Here is a 22,651-nt window from a genome sequence, read left to right as displayed (position 1 = left end):
ATAGAAACTTTGGCTTTTTTTATTCTATCCTGTGGCCCTTGCAAGTTTATCAAATTCAAGGCGAAAGGATTTATTTAATTACGAAGCTGGAGAGATGAAAATAGCCACTGTTTCTATTGCTCTCTGTGTCAATGGAATTATACGATATTTCATTTGTCAGAGGATTTGATTCTTTCACGAGGATTAAAATGGTTTTGAGGCCTGGATAAAATTTGAGCGGGAAATGCAAATATTATGTAAACAAAGATATTAGAAATAATTCAGCGAAATTGTTGATAAATGATGCTAATTCAACGACCGACAATATATTAACTAAACGTTTTAACCTATTCCAAAGTATCATATCCAAATGCAAACATGCAAGTTAAATCCACTCGAACTGGTTCAAAACAGGGTAATTTCCACTACGTATTTCAATTTGTACAAATATACATACGTATGATTGAACTCAATTTCGAAAGACGACCAATCGTCCAGAGGTAGAGTCTGGCGAGTTGCGCTTCCGGCAATAGCCGGAAGTCCGCGATTCGATTTGTCGAACCGAGCTACGAAAAACGAAGAAGCTCCGAAATATTCACCGGAAATTGAAGCAACGATGAAATAATGTTTGCGAAGAGGATAGAGATTTTCTGCACAAAATTCGCGAATCATTTACTTTGGAAAGCAAACGAGTTACCAACGAATGATGGTTGGGAATTTAATTAACGATTCAATAAAGATGATTCGTCTGGAGTATTTTAAATAAAATTTCATTTGCTGGAAAATTAATGTTACGCCATTATTTCCAATATCAAATGTTGGTATTTTATATTGGTATCGTTCAGAATTATCTCAACTCCCGAGAAATCCCGAGAAATCAAGAAATCAGAAATCCTCAACGATTCAAATCTGAACGTACGAAACGCAGCGAGAGGTGAATGAACCTAACCTCAATTCGGAACACGTCATGTCCAATTCGACAACAAATCAGAACGATCTCGATCTCAAAATTGTCAGAGCGCCAGGCCAGCTGTGTGTTCTTAACAAGATGGAAATATAGAGAGCGAGGGGTGGATGAAAACGCAAAAAAAGTGGGCCGGCGTCGCGATGAATCGAGCAGATTGACCAATCCGCGTCTGGATCGCGAGGATCTCGCGCGGCTGCGTCGCGCTGATAAATCGGATTCCGGCTGATAAATCAGCCGTGGCGCGACGATAAATTCGTGCCGGCTGGCGTACGTATCGCGAGGAAATATCGCGTGATCGTGTCCGATTAATAACCGGCCGATCGTCCTTCTCCCAGCGCCATGTTTTAATTAAAAGCGCACCCTCGCGGCCCATCTTCGCGATGCCTTTCTTCGGTCGAAAGTCCCGAGGAACCTCTATGGTGATTTTGTTTCTTGACTTATTTCTTCTTCGCGAATTATTGGATTACTTTAGGTCTTCAGGACACGTTTTTTCGAATAGTTTGGGATACTGAATTCGATTGGGCGAAAGAGTTCTCGAGGATGTAAAGGATGAACTTTGGGTTTTTGGCAAAAGTGATTCGATGGTTAGAAGCTCTAGATATATCGGTTTTTGGGGTACGAATCATTTAAGTGATTTCGTAGCTGAGTGGTTTAGGAAATTAAATTGGATCGAATAAGGATGGTCGATGTTTTGTCAAAATAAAATACGACTCTTAAATGGTTTGGAAATTGGATCCTATATTGTTGAAATACGATTATTGGAAAATTTTGTAATTCTGTAATTTTGTATATTGCTTTCATTATCCTGAGAACTGAATCTCACGTCGAAAAGAAATGTTTAAGGAAATAATTACTATGTAAGAAACTTAAATCATCCAATGTGATCGAGATAAAATTGTGGTTACGCCGTGTTAAGCCCGTTGAGCCCGCATAGCAAGTAACCGTGTGTTATTCGATAGTAACATCGATTATGCAAATGGATCTCTAACAACGAAAAGTGGCCTCTTTAAATTTAATGTAATAAAGGTTTGCCACCGAGTTTACCAATATCCTCTTCTTTGATAGCGTTCTCAAAGGAGTAGAGTCTATAAAGATTGCCCTCGAGGAAAGAAAGCAGTTTGTTGGGAAGAAAGCACTGCTTAAAAAAGGGCGAATACCTTTTTTTACAGGGGACAGTATCCTTCCCTTTTCGTAGAAAAAGCAATTTTTACAGGATAGCTCTTTGCCTGAGAAAGTAGCGTGTTTTTTCTTCTTTTTAAATTTATACGGATGAAACTCGAATTAACCTAGAAAAATGTAAGACAGAGGAATATGACGAAGGAGGAAGGAAGGAGGAAATTAATTGTTCAGTTTTTCGATCAGTATTACTTCCTGTAATTTTATGAACAATAATTTGTTCGAGACAGAGGCACAGACCCCGTTATCCATTCGATCATAATCTCTATATTCTCATTAAAGCTCAGATCACGACACATTGTCGTGATTACAAACACAAAATTATCGAAGATAAGTATAATTTATGCGAAGGAAGATTGTTAGGAAGGAAAGGATGTAATAAGATACAGTACGGTTTATGAACATTCCTGTTAGTCTTTGTTTTCTCTTCTGTGAAAATTCATTATACCACGGCTGTTGCACAAACTCTGACCATTTTAATTGCTGTCTACGAATATTGCAATCCAGTTTCTAATATTAGATAAGGATCGACATACGAGGATTCGCGAAAGAGACTTTACCAACATCCGTGATGGCACTCTCGCAAGATATCGCAAAGCCCTGATAACATTCAGTCCAATTCGTACTACTGCTATTATTTACGTACACAGAGTACGTAAATGATAAAACGAGGTTCCGAGTAGCTAATAAATATCGCAATTAGAAATTTATTCTTTCCACGCTAGGACGAATATTCTATTATTTAGCAATCTAAATATTTCCATAGTACGAAGACTATACAAACGATCGTCATATTTACCTCAATCACTCTAACTAAGCAAAACTCCAAAGAATATAGCAAATACGTCCCAACTTGCTATACAAATAATTTCTATAATTTCACAGTTATGCTAAGCACTTAGAGGCTATCGATACGATCGTTACGCTTATAAAAGCAGCCCCAAGATCCCGAAAACCAACAAATTCTCGAAGTCTGAACGATCGAATACGGCGAAATGCAGGAGAATCAGAATGAAAAACCTTGACTCGGCTAATTATAGAGGCGGGTCTTGAGCAGTGCTCGGCCTTGAGAGTCACTGGCCGGCATCACGATGCACGCATCGCCGTCAAACGCAGCGGTGCACGTGTGCATTCGAGTGTGGCGTGTGCATACGAAGCTATGAATGGAGCGAACTCTGCCCTCGACTTCCTATGCACCCTTCCTCCGGCGCCTTTGGTACACCGTGTGGTTCCTTTCCCTAGTTGCCTTCGTGATTTCCCTCTGATCCTCTCGCCGTTTCCTTCAACCTTTCTCCTTCCACGAACCACCGTCTCTCGACCGATCTGGCGTTCAGCCGCCGGCAAGAGAGCATAACGCGTGTAACGTGACGTTTCACACACGCGAGAGACCGGGTACCAAGGCTGCCGGGTACTCACGCTGGATAACCTTTGTCTCTGGTACAAGGTGATGGTGGCGACCATTGTACCTGTAAATGGTAACTCACACTTTCCGTTTTGTATACGAATGCAAAAGAAAGAAAAAGGCCGTGTAAATTGTCTTTATTCGTATTTCATCGAAATTGGAAATTCAAAGCGATCAGTGGACTACGAATTTTTCTGATTTTTGTGAAATTTAAAGGTATAGAAATGCGCACGATGCGTATGATATGGAAAAATAAAAAAAACATTCGAAATAAAATATGTACTGTAATATTTGATAGATGAAACGAGCTTTTATTTAAATTTCATTTTCTTTTACGTTTGTTTAGAAAATTTAAAAATGCATGGAAATCCGCAGTCCCGTAGCGAGGGGAAGGGGGTAAAGTAAAGTAAATTGATAGGATAAAAACGATCAATGTTGTGCAATAGTTTCTCCATAGTTAGAGTAAATTGTATAGGACTATCTCGAATAATAACTTTATTCACTATGACTTCGACGACCCTTCCTGTAATCTTTGCACACCGACGCTCGAAGGGCAATTTGAAGTTCCTTACAACAAATTTCTCATTCGATTCTTTTCTGAAAATGAGATCGTTTTTCCAAGACACGTCCGTTCCTTTGCCATTGTCCGCTTCGCACTAGGCAACTTGATTCTGTTCTTTTATGGACCCAACAATAGACTAGTTTCTTCCATATGAGCTTTACCGGTTCTTACAACTAATGGCGTCCTAATTCTTTTTGTTGTCATTTCCTCAACTTTCTGCTTGTTTTCTCGAAGTCGTTAGGAATGCAAGGAAGAAATTCCCACACAAAAAATCGATAGTGCAACTTTGTTTCTTTCCTCCGTTACTTGCACGAAGGGAAAATTTACGAAAGTTTTGTCTCAGCGACTTTGATTTCATTTGGAGAATTTCATTTGGAGAATTAATCTTCTCTGATTAATCGTGGATAAGAAGATTTAGCGAATCGTTTCGTCGAATAGATGTTACAGAGAATGTTCGAATACGTCGGTGGAAATATTTATAAAATAATGCATTTACAAAGTCCTGCAGTGGATGTTGTGAAAATATTTAGAAACTTGACTTCTTGACTATTTCTAGCAATGTATTTTCCCTATTTCATCTCGATTTATTTGTTCAAATACTTTAAACTCATGGATTTCGCAGTAAGAATATAGCAAGTAGAAACGATCAGTCCTGGGCAGACACACAATCGCGTGGCCATTCCACTCGATAAAAGTACCTGTCCTCATTCATTCGACCATTAATACATTACTAATACATCTGTATCCCTCATTAAACCTTCTTACTGAAAAAATTACACCTCGAATGTTTTTTCAATATGCAAAAAGAAAAATCATTCGACGTTACATCATATTACTATCGATTCTCATCATCCAATTTCCATGTATCAATGTCTCTATAATTCGCAACACATTCGATAATCTACTCTCCGCGAATAAATCAGTTTCACGTGTCACGCGATAAACATTCACATTCATTTCCATCTTGTGGTATCTTTCACACTGAAATCCTATTATCCTCATTGACGGGATCCCTTGTCTTGAGCCACATTTAGCTACAAATTGGGCACGCCATACACCTTCAGTGGCTCGGAAATGAATTTATCGCAGGGCTGCGTTGCACTTTAAGCCACTCTGACGGTTCTACGCTCTCTCTCTATTTTTTATATCTTTTTTATTTTCCCCTTTTGTTCGATCCTGCGCGTCGAACAAAGGCCAACAACGAAATTTTTTTTTTTTTTTTTTGTTCAAACCGAAAAAATCGTTACGAGGCAGTCAGGGGTTATTTCACGATCGCGTTATTCTAGCGTGCACAGCTCCATTACAAATTATTCCGCGGTGATTCCGCGTAATCCTATTCACTTGGTGGAATAGGTTTTGAAAGGGAAACCGGTCACGCTTCCGGTGCGTCGAAAATTCACCTGGAAATTCGAGCAAAATGAGTCATTCGCCATCGAATCGAGCTAGAAGCGATCTACTAGAAAATAAAGCGATGTATAGTTTAAATCGCTTTTGCATTTTGAACACTTAGTTTCCCTTCTATCCTTTTTTACTGATTAATTTTGATTCGTTTCGTGTGTATTATATTTTATATGATTTTTATCTCATTTTATACAGTTAAATTTTCATTTGCTTGTGATTGTGTTTCGGAATCGATGATACAATAAATGGAATTAAATGTCCTTTTTGTCTTTTTGAATGTTTAATTTTTCTTTTGGACGAGTTTCGTAGTTTAGAGTATTAATGTTGGCCCAGTTTTGTGTCCGAAATATCAATTTTAAGGTATTAATTTCGCTCCACTTTGGTATTTAAAATTCCCTTATTTGCAAATTTAAAATATTTTTCGCAGAGCAGAGTAACGTTTGAGGACTGATGATACGATAAATTGGATTGAATGTTCGTTTTTATTTTTTTATCCTTCTTCATCGACACAAATTGATAACGTGGAAATATTGATTCGTAAATGCTTATTTTTTCTATATCCAATCACAGATTACCTTTATTTATAGTAATAAGTATTATCGGTATTTTAAAATTAATCCTCGTGTTCATTCGTAAATTTACTCGTTAATACGATATACCGAGTGCTCCTATTTATTTTCCATATTTCAAATAAAATTTGGATACCGAAATCAAATAAGATTGGAAACATCGCAATTTCGACAACTGAAATTAAATTTAAACAGACGCTAGTTTACCTTTCCTTTATTACATTTTCATTTTATGTTATGTTCCATCAGACGCGTGTATCGTCGTTAATTTTGTTCGCTTGTAACCTGTGTTCGTGTAAAGCTATTAGTCAGAGAATCAGAAATTGTTTCTATAACTGTACGTGCTTAGGAATGCACAGTGTCATGAAAGTACTCTTGTAGACATTTCTTGCGAAGATTTCGAATTCCATAAAATCCAAGAATCCGAATAAATATAATTACTAAAATGTTCTTTCTTTGATAAATTATTAATATACATATGTGTCGTTTCCTAGTAAAAAGTTGCATCGAAGAACGAGACATTATGATCCGTAATTTACGAAACGAATTTTTAATTAATGATAAAGTTCGCCACGTCATCTGATATAAATAAAATTGGAAAAGTGATTTTAAATTTTTGCATGGTGGTGTATAAACTATGTTATGCTACACGTTCTGGACAGTGTGGTCATTGAAACGGAACGATCTGTCGCAGGTTGCAGGTACGAGGGTCGCAGATACGAAGAGGGCACGTCGGTGGTCACGTCCGAGCCCTGCTTGCAGTGCAGGTGCAGTGACGGTGCGCTGAGATGTCGTCTTCGAGTTTGTCCACGACTGCCAAACCCACCACCCACCGGATGTCGCGTTCGTTCGCCAGGAGAGAACGTCTGTTGCCCAGAATTAATTTGCAGCGAGACACGTTAGTACGATTATGAAAAATGTCTCAACTTCGCTCGGTTACGTTATACATCGCGAAATCAATCTGTTCTAAATTAGAATTATATAATGTAAAATAACATGTAATATTAGCAAAGAACGATGAAAACGATATAATATAATAATTGTATTTTATTTATTCGGCATACACCTTTGTATTTGAACCGAGTTATTTCTTTGCTAATACTAGATATTATTAGTTTCAATAAAAAAGCTCTAATAAACAATTTATTTAGGATACAGAGAGTTAAAGACGAATGAACATTTTCAGGTGACGCCATGAACATGCTACGCAGGTCTAACGTTCACGTGGAGGCAGAAGAGAAGGTTGAGGAACCTCAGAACTCTCGTTTTCAAGGTAATCATCGCAGAACTGTAGACAGAGGGAATTTAGAGACACCCGAAACTCGCTGGGCAACGATTATATCGATGTTGGATATTGTTGTTGCAACTTGTTATGGTATTAGAGAATAGTAATCGAATAGGCGTTGAAATATCGCTATCGGAATAAGATTGTTAACATTGCCACTAAGTTTGCCGAAACTGATGTGCTTGCACTTATTTTTAGCAAGTTTATAGAGTGGAGAATAGTCGTTGTGCTTTACGACGTAAGGGAAACTGTGGTTTACACCTTCTTCGTTGTTATCATAATCTACGATATGCTACCGCGGCCTACTATTCGAGGGCTAGTGCTGTTATTACCCTCCACTTCATTGGTATTACAGTTTACGACTTGAAAATTATCGCTCCTATAACCTATGATTTAGAGTTGCTGCTATCTGGCCCCACAATTTAGCAAACTTGCCATTAAGGCTTGTAGGATTTTAATTTCTGCGAACGTTTGCTACCCATTCCTGTTATTTCTACCCTGTGTGCAATCTTTTTAATAATTATACAAGCTACAATCGCAAATTAGAATTGCGAACTAGGTTCTTTATCTATCTTTTCTTTTCCTTCTTATTCTTTATCTTATAGGTCACTATCATTTCACTCCTTACAATGTTCAAATGGTTCTACTTTTCGAGATTAAAAAATCTCACGATCCTAAGACTTTAGACTTAAGGATTTGGAATTATAAATCCGCAAAAAAATTACAATTACGAGGTATTCATTGATTCAGAAAGATATCGGTGCATCTTCTTTCTTTTGAAAATATCTTCAAGTCCCACTGAAATGAGACTCAACGACATTTATTAACAGTTTTTTTTTTTAACATAGATAAGCAATGTATTCTTTCAGAATACTCAATAGTATAGCTCTGAAAGGTACATATAGCGCGAGTAAGAAGTAAAGTTGCTTTCTCAAAGCAGACCACGTTCGAGAGTGGTTGCAGTTAAAAGATTCAACATCAGGCTGATGGTCGGTGGTGTTAACAATCAGGTTGCCTGCATGAGGGCGTGAGATACGGGCCTGGCTCGGCGATGATGGGCTCACGTAGATGCGAATACTGCTACTGCATCTCTGGAGCGAGAAAATGCATCAGACCAAAGTGCCTGCTGCCCCTGCCAGGATGCACTCCACTGTATGCCCCGCACTCCTGCTGCCCGGTTGCCTACAATTGCACCCGTGAGTGTAGTCTTCATTCGCCGCGAATCCAAATAATAACTCATACCGCATTCTCTTCTTCTCTGTTCTTTAAGATCTCCATTCGTCGACGCTGGCGCCGATCACGGGAAACGGTGAGTGAAACGTTTCATTTATTCCCCCTTTTTCTTCTCTTTCTCCTTTTTTTTGCATGGAAGAAGCTGAGTCAAGAAGCCGTACGTTCGAATCTCAAAGGTTTCGAAAGCAATTGCAATTACGAATTATTCATTGAATCAAACGGAGTACGCAACTATCATTTTCACCCCTGCAATTTTCGAAAGATTTTAGCTCCGGAAGTTTCTGCTTCCCGAAGTTTTCAATCTTACGTCTTTGAAGTATTTGCTTTCGTGTGCGAAGGATTGTAAAATCGGTGGTTAAAAAAAGAGTATTTTAATATGCAACATATAAGAAATATTTTTAATTCAGAGATACAATGGATCGTTCGTTAACCGGTTCCACTGATCTAGTAGTTTATTTCTAGCGTAAAACTAAATTGTTTATAGTTTGAAAAATAAGCGTCGAAGGAAGCTTTTATGCAGGGACTTTCTTCATTGGCTTGAAGTCCAGAATAGTACCCGTACGATCAATATCCTTCGCGCTTGTTTTAGCATTCCGTAGACAGTATTGTACGTATATGTATTGCACGTATGCGTAGTAAAACTTTTCTCAATTATAACTAAGATGCGGAACAAAAAGTGGTTCTCATAACGGGCAGAAAAAGAGAGACGAAAGAGGAATTCTTAAAAAGCCTTTCGTAAGGATAATTAGATGGTACTCGGTACGCGATAAAACCTGACGCAATTTAAAGAGATTAAAGTTCGCCATGCAACGTCTCGCTGATTTTGCGCTGCGATGCGATTTTTCCTCATAAGCTGAGCTTAAATTTAAACTCGGCCAGCAAGCCGAATGGAGGGAGAGAGCCAGTCGGCTTCTTCCAAAGCGGCTGATACAGCGACCGAAGCAAACTTTCCTTTTTATCGCGTTAAACTTTTCGTCGCAACTTTCACCGGATAGAGGGCCGGCTCTGTCTGAGCGGCTTTTCAGAAAAGACGGAACCGAACCGACTGCTTCTGTTTGCCAGACGATCACTAACCTACACGTTGAGCATAAATAGGCGATTGGAAATACTGAATTAACTCGAAAGTCGAATTTTAAAGAGCGTTCGATTCGTATACCGGATATTCGACGAAACATTTAAAGACTTTGATGTATTCGCTTCTCTTACGCTCAACCACAGTATTTATATTTTTGTATATTGCCACAGTTTAAAAATATCGTTCATTTTTTTAAAACCCTGTAAAAGTACCTGGTTACTTGGTAGGACTAAAAGCGAGTCGTTATAAAAAATTAACGGCCAATTCATATCACCATAATATTATATTATTGGAAATATTAAATATGAAGTTCTCACTAACAAATAAACAATTACCGATAAATAGGTGAATTTTATTAAATATTTCGTGTATCTACGTATCTATCGCGCTAGGCAATAACTTGATGCAAGTTAACCCTAGCAGTAAGATATAACGTCGTTTCTAATCTTTCTCAACCTACTTCTAGACATTTATATTTCATATGTTAGATATTACAAGCGGAAATTTCTACCTATTTTGACTGTGTTTTCCACGTTTCCCATATAATAAAGATGATCAAATTTGGTACTTATGGAGGATAATGTACGTAACACGTACATACACACACATGCACGCGCGTTAGAAAGTTGAAGGGAAACGTTTTAATGTAATAATAGTTCGCTCTGCCAGTCGACGTTACGTTATCCCATGACACTTCGTGCTTCGAAAAGATTTCCACCACGACAGCGGCCGCCGTTTCTCCGCTCGTTCACTTAACGCCCAGTTTCATTCAATTTTACGACGGCGGCCACCCTTTTCTTCCGTGGAAATGAGAAATCATGTTTCCCGGAAAATCTGACGCGTGAAACGACGACGTGCAACATTTGTTTTACTTCCGCGAATTTTTGCTTTCGACACTACATCCCTGCAGTTACTTAGAGCTGACGTTTTTATCTGCTGGATTTTTCTACTCCTTCTTCATTATTATCGTTCGTTTCGAAAAAGTACTTTTATCTGTATTTTCGTATTAAAAGTATTTCCATACAATTTTATCGCGCAACTTTCGTACGCTTTTTTCATTTTACAACGTTTCGTTACAAGCTTTTTGATTGATCTTTTTTAAGTGTACTATTGTGTGTTCTTTTGGAATTATTTTGATTGGGTTTGTGCAATTGACATTTCAATTTGCCATTTCTAGTTCATTTTTTAAATTCTATCGACAGATTGTTTTTTTTTTTATTTAAATTCATCTTTCACGTTGCCTTTTTCATATTTAACCTGCGAAAACAAAAAATCTACTTTACCAAATCAATAGAAAATCGTTCTGCTCGTTTCGCTATCGAGATACCGTGTCTCCGCTCATAAAGAATTACACGCGAAGCGTATCCATTTCACCTGTCTGGATTCTACATATTTTCAATACATCTTATATTATACAGGGTGGTTGGTAACTGGTGGTACGAGCGGAAAGGGGGCGATTCTACGCGAAAAAAGAAGTCGAAAATATAGAATAAACATTTTTCGTTCGAGGCTTTGTTTTCGAGAAAATCGACTTTGAATTTTCGCTCGGTACGCGTGCACTTTATCGCGTCTCGTTATAACGGATCTCACTGTAGATCGTTGTCTCGATGGAAAAATTAAAAAAGAAATTTTTATTCTATATTTTCGACTTCTTTTTTCGCGTAGAATCACCCCCTTTCCGCTTACCAACCACCCTGTATATTCCTTTCTTTTATATTACGTATGACAAAGTACTAAACAGAAACCTAATCGTATCCACATATAAAGAATGTACTTATACCGTGTCTTTACCTGGCAAAAATGATACCTGAAATATACTCATTTTCTCTGTCAGAATTCTTCGTATTTCCGATACATTCATCCCTTTGAGATTTTTTATATTTATATTTATATATATTTTTGAGAGATATTATACACAAGGCTATTCACGTCTATGTAGAGAATCAGTTTACATATTCCAGCATCGAGCTGCTATATCGTGACTTTACTTTTCCACCCTCAGAAACCACATACCCCTTTCAGCATTTACCAAAAGACCAACACTCTCGGATGCCGTTGCTCGTCCATTTAACGGCCAGTTACACGCGGCCGCTCAAAACTTAAACCTCCCTCCAAAGCCTCGTTTCCACCCCATTAGAAGTCCATTCGAACCGCCGCGCGCCGACTTAATCCCGCACAGTTGCCAGCAAACTATCCTCGAAACTAGCCTCCTCTGGCATCGCCTAAAGTCTCGTCCACTGCAAGTCCGCCGTGAAAACACTGAATAACGATCGAACACCGGGTCCCATTGTTCGCTTCTCGTCATCGATCGACGGCAAGGCGTCTAATAACGGCCTCAGGGCGGTATCTTCTCGATAGAACTTAAGTTAGGATCGTCTCGTCGATCGATATTGACTTCCTACGTCCTTTTTGTCCAATCGCCGTATTCGGCGATGGCGCAAGGAGATTGGCTGTTCGTTGCTTTATGACAGCTTCCGGAGAGCAGATTTCGAAACTGCTACCCTCGGAACCGTTTCGGCGTTTCGAACCGAACGAGAGGTGATCGGAAAGTTAAATTAGCGGATTAGCGAAGTGATCCTGTTTCGATTTCCGAGAATAGGGCTGTAATAGATTGAGACTTCAAGTATAGCGTATGTATTCGATTTGAAAGTCGTGCGTATCAAATGTGTCGGATTTAAGGGATTTTTGTAGGATAAGGGCTGTTAACAAATATACCCAACGACTGAATGAATCAACGAAATAGTCGTATAAACGCCACGGATCCTTATCATCCAACGAAACGTTTTTTAAACAGGTTTAACAGATTCTATTCGCTCGAATAGTGTTAAATTTTTGTAGTCGCGCGAGAGTACGAAATTTAATTAATTAATATGTAAGTGTTATAGCAAATAGACTGGTGTGCCAATGCTCTTTGTAGTCGTTGTATGTTACGACCTGTTACGTAATTTATCGTATAAATTCTTCAGCTAACAAAAAGGTTTGGTTCACAGGGTGTCGCGTGGGTTCGAGAGTGTACGAGGAGGGTGAGATGGTTCGGGACATCGAATGGAAGGCCGCCTGTGATAACTGTTTCTGCGCGATGGGCGCGGTACGTTGCGTGCCTCTTGCTTGTGCACCTCCTCTTCAAGGCTGCAGCCCGATCGTACGCGAGGGACACTGCTGTCCATCCACCTATAACTGCAGTGAGTCGTAATGCCTTCGCATCAGGGTTGCCGCGATTTTGCCCCGCCCGACTGACACGCCCGGATTGTGTTTTCCGGTTCGTGACCAATTACTCTCACCCTAAGACGAGTAACCTGTCTCTGAGTCAATCATGCTTCACACCGATGCTATCGTCGCTTCTTCCTCGATAACGATCGTACACGTGGTAAATCGCGTATCTTAAATTACTCTGTCGTTGTGACACGGCTGAAGCCTCTCTTTTGTCAAATAATATTCGGTTTAGAGAGGATTTTCATTAGAGACGATTTTTATTAGTTGCATCTTTTACGCTTCCACGTTGAACTTTTTAATTCGCGCATAACTTTTCTTCTTTCTTTTCGGCTACGATTCTATTCCCTAGGAAAATAGGGATACTGAAATTAATTTAACAAATATAACAGTTTCCTTTGCTTCAAACGACGACAGGACTGGCGGAAATATATCGAGAGAAATGGAAAAATTTCATCTAGCAAGCTCGTTAAATTTCATACTAACAATCGTCAATTCTCGCTGCGCAAAATGGAACCATTTTTATCTGAAAGTTACTTTTGAGATTGTTGATAACGATACTGGACAGTACACGCATCTGGCTTTTATCGTTTCTGTAGTTCATTTTCTTGTTTCTTCTAACGAAATGCTATTGGATTTTGTACGTAGAAAAATCTTGCATTTACTTGAAAATCGAAGAGGATAAAAGGCACTTTGAATTCACCCATGAAGATTATCGATTTAAAACGATGGATCGTCATTGAAACGATCTGTTGAGGATTCGCTGCTAAACAGACGACGAAAAGGTCCTTGCACGATCAAGGATAAGATAGAAAATCGTAAATCAAACCTCGTTTTTGATCGATTGGGCTAGTCGTTGAAATTGGTACCAGGGAATTCATGGGCAAAGTTAGTTTTGGTAGGGCGCGAAGATGGGGTATGAAATCGATGGTTTGTTACTACGAAGATATTGGAGTTGAAGTTGGAGGATTTCTCCGGAGGCATCGAGTGAATTTTTTAGCAGGAAACCCTGGGTACGGACGAATAAGTTTTGAATCGAGTTAGTGAATGAGAACGTGAAATGGCCAACAGGTCACTAAATGGGAATATGGAAAGCTTTATATATTTTTTTGAACATCGTAATACTCTCGAATTGAAGCGAATCGGCCAGAATTAAATAAATTCGAACAGAGAGTTTCCATTTTCTGGAAAACAACAAATTTTAATTCTTTGTCCCTTTTTTACGTTTTATTGTTTCGCGAAAAGAATTAAACACGCAAATAACTATGCCGTTTTTCATAAAAATTCCAGACTTAATCTCGTAAGCTTGAAAACGTCACGAAACGGCGGAAGTTGGATTGAATTAGGAAATCGCGCAGGAAGCGTGGAATCGCGTGGAAAATCATTAAATTTAAATGCTCGGTTGAGTATCCGGATTCCGTGAAAAGGATAATATCCTCGGCGATTTCATGGTTCTGGAAAAGATTGGAATTTTTATCTCAACCTCAATTTTTCGTTTCGGCCGTAAAAGAGTCGCAATAACGACATTGCTCAAAGTTTAATTATCAAATGCCAAGGATCGTGCTACGGAAATTTGTAGCAACCTATTAACATAAAGTCTTACAAGATTTTATTAAAATACATTTTTTTTTAGTGAAATTAATTTTAATTTTTCCTTTCAGCTCGAAAAACCACGATAATGATATTCCTCGAAATTTAATTATCAACCACCAACGGTCTTTCCACAGATATTTAATCAAAACTTATTAAAATAAGATTTCAAGTTAGTGAAATACATTTTGGATGAAATTAAAGTGAAATAAATATTTGTCGTTGGTAAACCGTAGAGGAAGGTAGAAAAAGATATTATTTCTGAGAAAAATCTTGTAGTTTCTTGAACGAGCTGACTTTAGGCAGCACTTCCGGACACAGGAGGCGAACGATCGTTCCAATTTCCTTCCGTGTTGCTTATTAGAGGAGTCGGGAAAGAAAAGACGGAGACACATAAGCCGGGTGGGGCGCCCAGCAAAAACCCTGTGCTCTTTCACAACCCTGATTACCACCTAGGTGTTTTAGCCCGAATGCCATAAGAAACTGACAGATTAAACGTTCAAGGCGGTAGCATCGAGGTTAAGGCCACCCAGAACTACGCCTCGTACGCGTTCATCAGCAAGGACTACGCCAAGTTTCGCAAGGAGACCAATTTCTTTGTACGTTTTTCATTCATTTCCTATTTTTAATCTCTTCAAGCATTCTCATATAACGAATAACTAACTTTTTAACGTATTCAAATAATTCCTTCTGTTCGCTAATCGACGCTTAAAAGTTATTGGAACAAACCGACCAATACGAGACGATCATTTTCTTAATAAATAAGAGATCATCTTCTCGTAAATTTCAACTTGGTACTTCTAGCGTCAAATGAATTTCACCTCGTCATTTTTTCCATTTCCTACTCAACGTTACAACGAAGTTATTCAAAACGACACGATCATTTTCTCAAATTTGAATTTTCCATTCCATCACCTGACCAGTATCTCGTGAATTTTCCACTCCATCACCTGATCAATATCTCGTGAACTTCAACGCACGCTGCACACGTTCTAATACAGCGACTATAATATCCTTTTAATTACAAATAGCCGAGGAGAGGAACGCAAGAAGCTGAAACGCTAATCCATCTTCCGTTTCACGAACAGTTTCCGAAGCATCGAACGTTAAGCGACAAAATCGTCGAGACAAATGATCGTATAATTGTTTCGAACGGGTAACAGTCGGCTAACAAATATGAGAACAGAGTCGATTCATCGAGGAGGACGGATCTCTCGGCGAGGAATGCATCGCGTTGCGTTCCTCGACTAACTAAGTTAAATGTCTGACACGGCGTCCGCTCGTGGCAGGATTGCATTAATTAAATTCCATCCCGCTTGTAAATCACGTGGCATCGGCCACGTACCAACCAAACCGTCTTTTATGACGATGGATGACAGGTGAAATCGGGGTTCGTGCCTATCAGACGATCAGACGCGTCCGGTTAAGATAAACTGCCTTATTGATCGTTCAATCGTCGATATTTTTTATTGACAAAAGGTTGACATTTATGTCTGCTTGTTAATTTTGATAAATTTGGAAGTGCACTGACAACGAGCATTGTCTTGTCGCGCAACTTTCAGAAATATTGTCACGATAGTTAATAGGTAGATCGTACACGTTTACACGAATTTATATCGATATGAATATTTTCTAAATTATTTATATCTCGCGATATTTTCTATGTTTCGTATATCGTAAATCCGTATATCTTTCAGATCGTCCTATCTAACTCCGATCTATCTCAAACTGTCGTAATACCCCGTGATCCATTAGTACGTTTAATGGTACAATGCTTGCATAACGCGAATCTCTACGATTTAATTGCTCGACGATTCTCAATATCCAATGAGTCGTGAACTCGACAATTCGATCACTTAATAACTCGTTCGCTTAACAACCGAATAACTCTATCACTGACCATTTCCAATTAATTCGCTATTCATACGAAGCACTGATAGCCATTCCTTTCTATCGGTGATCAAGATTATATAGCAACGAAACTGATAATGGCGAATATTCCATGCAGCCGGCAGTTGATCAGACAAACCTAACCCACGCGAATGCTCTGGTCGAGGGACGCGGTCATCGAGTAGTCGAGGAACGAATCGATTCTAGTACGAGGCAGGTCGTGGAGGAATCTTCGGTCTCCACCGATTCTACATCCTGGCCATCCACCTTCGAGACCGACATCATGGACAACGAGATCCTCGAGACGGTGGACTACGTGAAATCTAGCCCGGCAATCGTCACTACCACTCCCGTCATCGTCGAAGAGGTAATTCTTGAGTAATACGAAGAAATTCGTGAAACGTTCGCAAAGTAGACACGGGACAGATCTTTCCTATTTTTCTCAGATTTCTAACATTCTAGATATTTCTAATATCTTTGATATTACATCGACGGAAATTAAAAAAGAAAAGAGGCCGTATAGATAAACATCGTTTTACAGTCAACGACGAGCGTGGACTCGACCACGCTGGAATCAACTTTGTCGATCAAGGATGACGATTTCTCGAATGACTCGTCGACGATTTTCTCGACGAACAGCGTTGGCGAGTCGACGACGATCAACGTGATCGAGGATCTGTCGTCGCAGGACGATACGACGACCACTACGACTAGGACGACCACCACGACTACGACGACGGCGACTAAGGAATCAACGACCCTGTTACCGGAAGCGAGCGGGATCGATACAGTGACGGAGTTACACGAGTCAGAGGAGGAGAAGATGCACAACGTGACCGTGAGGAACAAGAATACGACCCCGTCGACGAGCGGAAAGCTCGAGCAGGATTTCGAGCACGCCAACTCGACGGTTAGTGTGCAAACAAATCGCTCGAGGATAACAAATAAATCGAGGATACTCCAGTGGATACAAGCGAGACTCCCTTGGCTCGATCTCTTGGAAAATATTACCCAAACTCCGGATGGTTTATACTCGATTGACGGGAAATAGAGCAATTTTGATTAACATTTGCGTAATCGGAAATTGGATAAAGACACTATAGGCGTTTCTGCTTTTTCAATATTGTGAAATGCTTGTCGAAAATTTATTTGAACGTAACCTGAAGAGTACACGATGTAGGCATTGGTAGGGTTTCATATAAGACGAGAAACGAAAGGGATTTTTATTAATATTTTTATTAATATTTATGTAATTGAAAATCTCAAGGACGGTATAGGTATTCTTACTTCGTGATATTTAAAAATATTTGATGCAAATTTAGTTGAATCACGAGTTTAGCAGCGAACTATGTAGACATTCGTAGGATTAGAGACAAAGTGAGAAATGGAGGGATTTCTATAAAAATTTGCGTAATCGAAAGTTAAGAGGAAAGAAACTTTCTAAATTTATGAAAAATCATAGGATCGTTCCTCTACGCGTGTCTCTTAAAATATTAGGCACGTTACACGTTGTTGACTTGACAATCGTTGATCGATTAACGTCTAGTTTGACAAGCAGTCGATATCAATTCGCGGATAGAGTCAAAACCATATAACCTGTTGCCATTAGGTGGAACCAGTGCAGACCACGGAGTCGATGGGCAAAGGGTCCGTCACCAGGACGTCATCCACCGTACTAATGCCGGACGACATTCTGGTGATGAACGTGACTGTGAAAACGAACGTCTCGGTAGGTCACATACATGGTGTGACCATCAACCCGATTAGATCGATCCCGCCGGATGTCGAGGCTATCCTGAACATCACTCACCGTGAGAAAGGCGAGGATTATGATTACGATTATAGCGAGCCAACGTTGCCGCCGTCGTTACCCAATGTTAGGTAAGGTAAATACTGGTTCATCAAGTTACTGAGAAATTGTGGACAGAAATTTGGGACAGACTGTTGATATTAGAAACGTATCGATTAAACGTAATAATGGAAGATTCTTTAAAATTATTGATATGTTTAATATTCGTTCTTTTCGTAGATGGAAGAGAGGATCGAGGATGATACTGGAAAATTTATTTTTATTGAAACGTTTAACGAAGGTTTATACAGTGTCGTAAATATTAAAAGAGAGGATACTTAAAATAGTATTAGAATATTCTACATATGTAGAGAGTATAGAATATTTCGCAATTAGATATACACCTTGTTTTTTAGTCAGATTCCTAATCTTCGCATTCCCGAGAACGAATAATAGAACTGAGAATAAATTTCGTTCTACTTGAAAACAATTTTCCGCCAAACAGGATAACCAGATCATTGGGGATTAGTAAAAGTTTCCTATAAATGAAACCTTCATTTTCTTTTCTTCGTTTGTTTTCTTATCAACTTGTGACTGGTAAAATTGTACAAGATGGACCAGTTCTTAGCATCAATCTTCAAAATCTCATTTCAAAATTCAAGTTAAGCAAAATTTAAGATGCATTTCTGAGTAATTTTTCAAATTCCAAGAACGAAGAAAACTGCGGAACAAATTTAGGATAAGTGGTTGAAAGAAATGAGAAATGGTTGGATTTATTCGTTTCCATACAGGATAATTCCGTTTGTGGCGGCGGACGCGTTGGTGAAAGACAAGACAGTCCCGTCCCCGGTTACCGGATATCCTTCCGGTTCGGTGGTAGTGCCTCCGGAGCTACGGCCCACCGACACCTCCGGATTTTACGATATCGCCACTCAGGAAAACAGATTCAGCCCGCCAGTGGAGACCGAAGGTGGGTCATATTTTAAACTCGTCCCACGGATACATTCTGCCACCCTCGTTCGCGTTTTACGTCCACCGTAAACCACGATTCTTCTCGCGGTGACACCTTCGAGGAGTAACGCTTTTACGTTTTTCTTCCCTTATTTTTTTCGTCTCTTTTTCCTGCTCAATGAGTTTTTAACAGCTGCTTGCGGTTTCATTAATGGGACCTTAGAAGCTTCTACTTTTATTCTTACTTTACTATTTCGTAGAAGTTTTAACTTGTTTTCCCCGTTTTGCTTCGTGGTACTGGGAACATTACAGACGTGTAATATAAATTGCATGCATATTCTTTTGAATATAGAATAATGAATACTAAGAAATAAATGCCTTAATCAGTTGTTTTCTTTGAACATTTACTGAACTTTATACTGATAATTAATTGAAGGCGTTACAATTTAACAAGTTGTACCGCAAGTGAATTCCCTATAGTTCTCGTTTCTGAATGTAACATTAATAGCTTCTTCCGTGTTTCTACTTTGAACTGGATTTGTTTTCCATAAGGTGGATTCGTGCCAAGGGAGCCGCCCTATTTCGACGCCCCTTACCATTCCACCGATCTGAATCTGGAAATCGGAACAGGCGTCACCGTGGTTCCGGCGCCAATCACCAATCCTCATCGTAAAAGCGATGGTAACGAACGTCTAATTTATTTCTTCGAATTCAGCTTTTTCTTATTACAACGTATTTTCCGCTCTATTGGTTGTGTCACGCGAATCCATTGAGCTCGCATCTAATTGTACCGCTATGTACATCATATTGTCATCGAACAATCTATCTACGACAGTCGTAAATTTTTATTGCTAACTTTTTCATTGAAGTAAAAAATTGTAATTTTTCAAGTAATTTCTTGGCTGTTTCACAAGCGGAGGAACAATTCGCGTTATAGAGAGCTAGATTATAATTTAAAAATAATTTTAAGATTCAGGCGGCCGAGAAAATTTCGAAGCTGGCGAGTTCAACGAGATTCTCCGCTTTTGTTTCATAAATCTCAGCCAGCAACTGTCTCTTCGAGAATATGGAGTACCGTCACGGGGAGATTGTGCCGAGCAGCAGTATCTGCGTGATTTGCATGTGCTACTACGGCGAGGTAGTGTGCTCCACGGAAAAATGTCCACCTCTGAAGATCGGATGTAGAAGGATCAACACCGAAGAGACGTGTTGCGGAAAAATCGTCTGTGGTACGAAAAATTTTACACGACGAAGAAGTCTTTGAAAAAACCTTTGATAGAAGAATATTTCTTTAAAAATTGTTTGAATTACCTTTGCTGTTCGCCTTGTTTCAATTTTAATTTTCTAAAAAAAAATAGATCTCATTGTGAGATGTATTTCTGCTCAACAATTAATTGGTACATTATTGATTTAACACAGAAGAAATGGAATTATATCTTGTTTAATTCTCAATCTTTTGTCTGGGGAGTAAACAGGCGAGGTTTGATATATTGTATTATGATCAAGCGAATTTTTCTCAGATAAGAGAAAAATTATATTATTTTGTTATTTCTAGACTGTTTGTCCTCTCAGTTTACCTTACCTCAAACAATTATTATAAGCATTTCTTCGTTATTTATACATCCAAATTCCATAATTCTCTAGCATCCTCCTATTTCCAAAAAAATTACATTGGAGAGTTAAAATGTTTTTCAAATACAATTTAATCAATAACAATTCTATCACGTATCGACTCTAACATTTCGATTACTTCCAGTAGAAGCAGAAGAATCACCAACGGTTGTGTTAGACCGTGCGGACGCCACTGCACCATCGCTACATCAGCCGATAATATTTCCAGACCCATTCCGCGACGTGATAAAGACAGAACCAGCTCCTGATCTGCCTTCCCTGATCGAGGATATGATTCCTTACCTGGTAGAACATGGAATCACCACTTCAAGGCCATCGACTACCAGCACTCTAAAGCCTCTGCAAGCAAACTTTGATTTCGTGGATAAATTATCTCTCCTACGTCCACCGTACAGACCAGAAGAAGATCCAACCAGACTAATCACCAAGAATAAATATAATCTGAGTCAAGATGGACATATAAAAGAAGCAATCGCTTCAAATTACAACACCAAAGAAACTGAACAAACTTTGGATCGTGTTTCCGAAACGATTCCCAAAAAGGTTGCTTCCTCAACCATGGATCATACTACCAAGAAACAAGAAGAACATGCTATTTCTTCTTTTAATACAACGAACTCTGATCTCGTGAAATTAAATACTTCGCAAATCAACGACGCTAATATCTCGTCTGAGTCGAAGCTCGGAGATTCTTTGACAAAAGTTAATAATTCTAAATTTCACTCGACTACGATCAAACCATCTTCCGGAGCTAATACAGAGCTGGATGAACCTATATTTTCTCTGGATACTGTTCTGGATCTGTTATTCTCTTCAGATACAAGTAACAATGAGAATAATAAAGATACAAAGACGACAGAGACATCGACTACTAGCAGATCGACTGCAAACGTTAGTGACCAATCAGAGGATGACAAAGTGTCTTCCAAAGTGAGCGAGAAGATGGAGGATCATGTGACAGAGACTGGAACGCCGTCTAAGGTTCTAGAGAATGAAATTCCTATGTCGGTAGCTAGCTTGCTAAAATTGGCTGGATGTAATATCTACGGAAGGATGTATCGCGTTGGAAGGATCATTACCGAGCTCTCTGGACCTTGTCTAGAGTGCAGGTGCACGGAGATCGGGGTACAGTGCAAGCAGCTCAAGTGTTGATCGAAGTTGGCCGTGCTCGGGCCAAGCTGTTTTCCTTGCAATTAGGTTCGTTCGAGTTAATAGATTCACTGCTGCCTCGATACGTTTCCAAGGGATAGTTTGAGGAAAGGTATGGAGGATCTCAGTTCGAGCTACGGAGTATGTGGCTTGCGAAGAACTGTCGATTGCTATATTGTTGGAGTAAATTTTCGAGAGTGACGGGTAAAGAGAAGGTGAACGCGAGAAGGTAGGAAGAATTTGGAATTGTCTTCCATTATCGCAAAGTTAATGCGTTAATGTTAAATTATATCGATTAAAGTATGTCAGCGTTGAATGTTTTTAGTAAAAAACGAAAAACATGTCAGTTGCTCTTAAACTAGTTGTATTTTTGACTGGATAGTTTGACTTTTGCGAAGAAATCTTGATGAAAATTTTATTCTTTAATTATGGAAAATTATTCTTTATTTCTCGAGTGAAAGTATTTACAGTGAGCGGTGAATGTGTTAATTCCTCGAATCGGAATTATAGCTCTCTGTTTCGTTCAATGATTAGCTTGTTGTAAGGCGATGCCACGAAGAGAATTCTGAATAATTGACAAAATTTGAGGCACATTCCGAGATTCGAAGTCTCTCTCTCTCCCTCCCTCTCTCTCTCATTACGTATCCTTATAATAGTAATCTATGATCCACGTTAGAAACCTCGTAACCACGACGTTACAGAGTAATTTTAACTGCAATTCCGTGATGTTGCACGCTTGGAAGTTTCCTTATATGCATGTAGATGTGTTACACAATAACAGCTATTTCACA

The 22,651-nt window shown here is 39.1% G+C and overlaps 1 protein-coding gene across 2 annotated transcripts in view; it reads left to right on the top strand.

Moving 5' to 3' along the window:
* The window catches only part of LOC117235429, a 50,036-nt gene extending 27,632 nt beyond the window's left edge, over nt 1-22,404 (top strand). Inside the window, exons 2-14 of one of the 2 annotated variants that reach the window (XM_033497440.1) lie at nt 6,751-6,954; nt 7,243-7,329; nt 8,352-8,537; nt 8,612-8,650; nt 12,640-12,831; nt 14,954-15,048; nt 16,458-16,706; nt 16,881-17,249; nt 17,949-18,220; nt 18,920-19,098; nt 19,632-19,760; nt 20,123-20,308; nt 20,839-22,404. In XM_033497440.1, coding sequence (XP_033353331.1) covers nt 6,751-6,954; nt 7,243-7,329; nt 8,352-8,537; nt 8,612-8,650; nt 12,640-12,831; nt 14,954-15,048; nt 16,458-16,706; nt 16,881-17,249; nt 17,949-18,220; nt 18,920-19,098; nt 19,632-19,760; nt 20,123-20,308; nt 20,839-21,863 — 3,212 coding nt within the window. In that variant the 3' untranslated portion in view covers nt 21,864-22,404. Of the gene's footprint in view, nt 1-6,750; nt 6,955-7,242; nt 7,330-8,351; nt 8,538-8,611; nt 8,651-12,639; nt 12,832-14,953; nt 15,049-16,457; nt 16,707-16,880; nt 17,250-17,948; nt 18,221-18,919; nt 19,099-19,631; nt 19,761-20,122; nt 20,309-20,835 lie in introns of both variants that reach the window. The other variant, XM_033497439.1, reaches the window with a different exon arrangement.
* Nucleotides 22,405-22,651: the final 247 nt, after the last annotated feature.

The sequence above is a fragment of the Bombus vosnesenskii genome, unplaced genomic scaffold (assembly GCF_011952255.1).
Source record: "Bombus vosnesenskii isolate JDL3184/JDL3185 unplaced genomic scaffold, Bvos_JDL3184-5_v1.1 scf7180000013316, whole genome shotgun sequence".
Lineage (NCBI taxonomy): Eukaryota > Metazoa > Arthropoda > Insecta > Hymenoptera > Apidae > Bombus > Bombus vosnesenskii.
The sequence above is the reverse complement of the archived record's forward strand: the minus strand, read 5'-3'. Positions and strand labels throughout refer to the sequence as shown.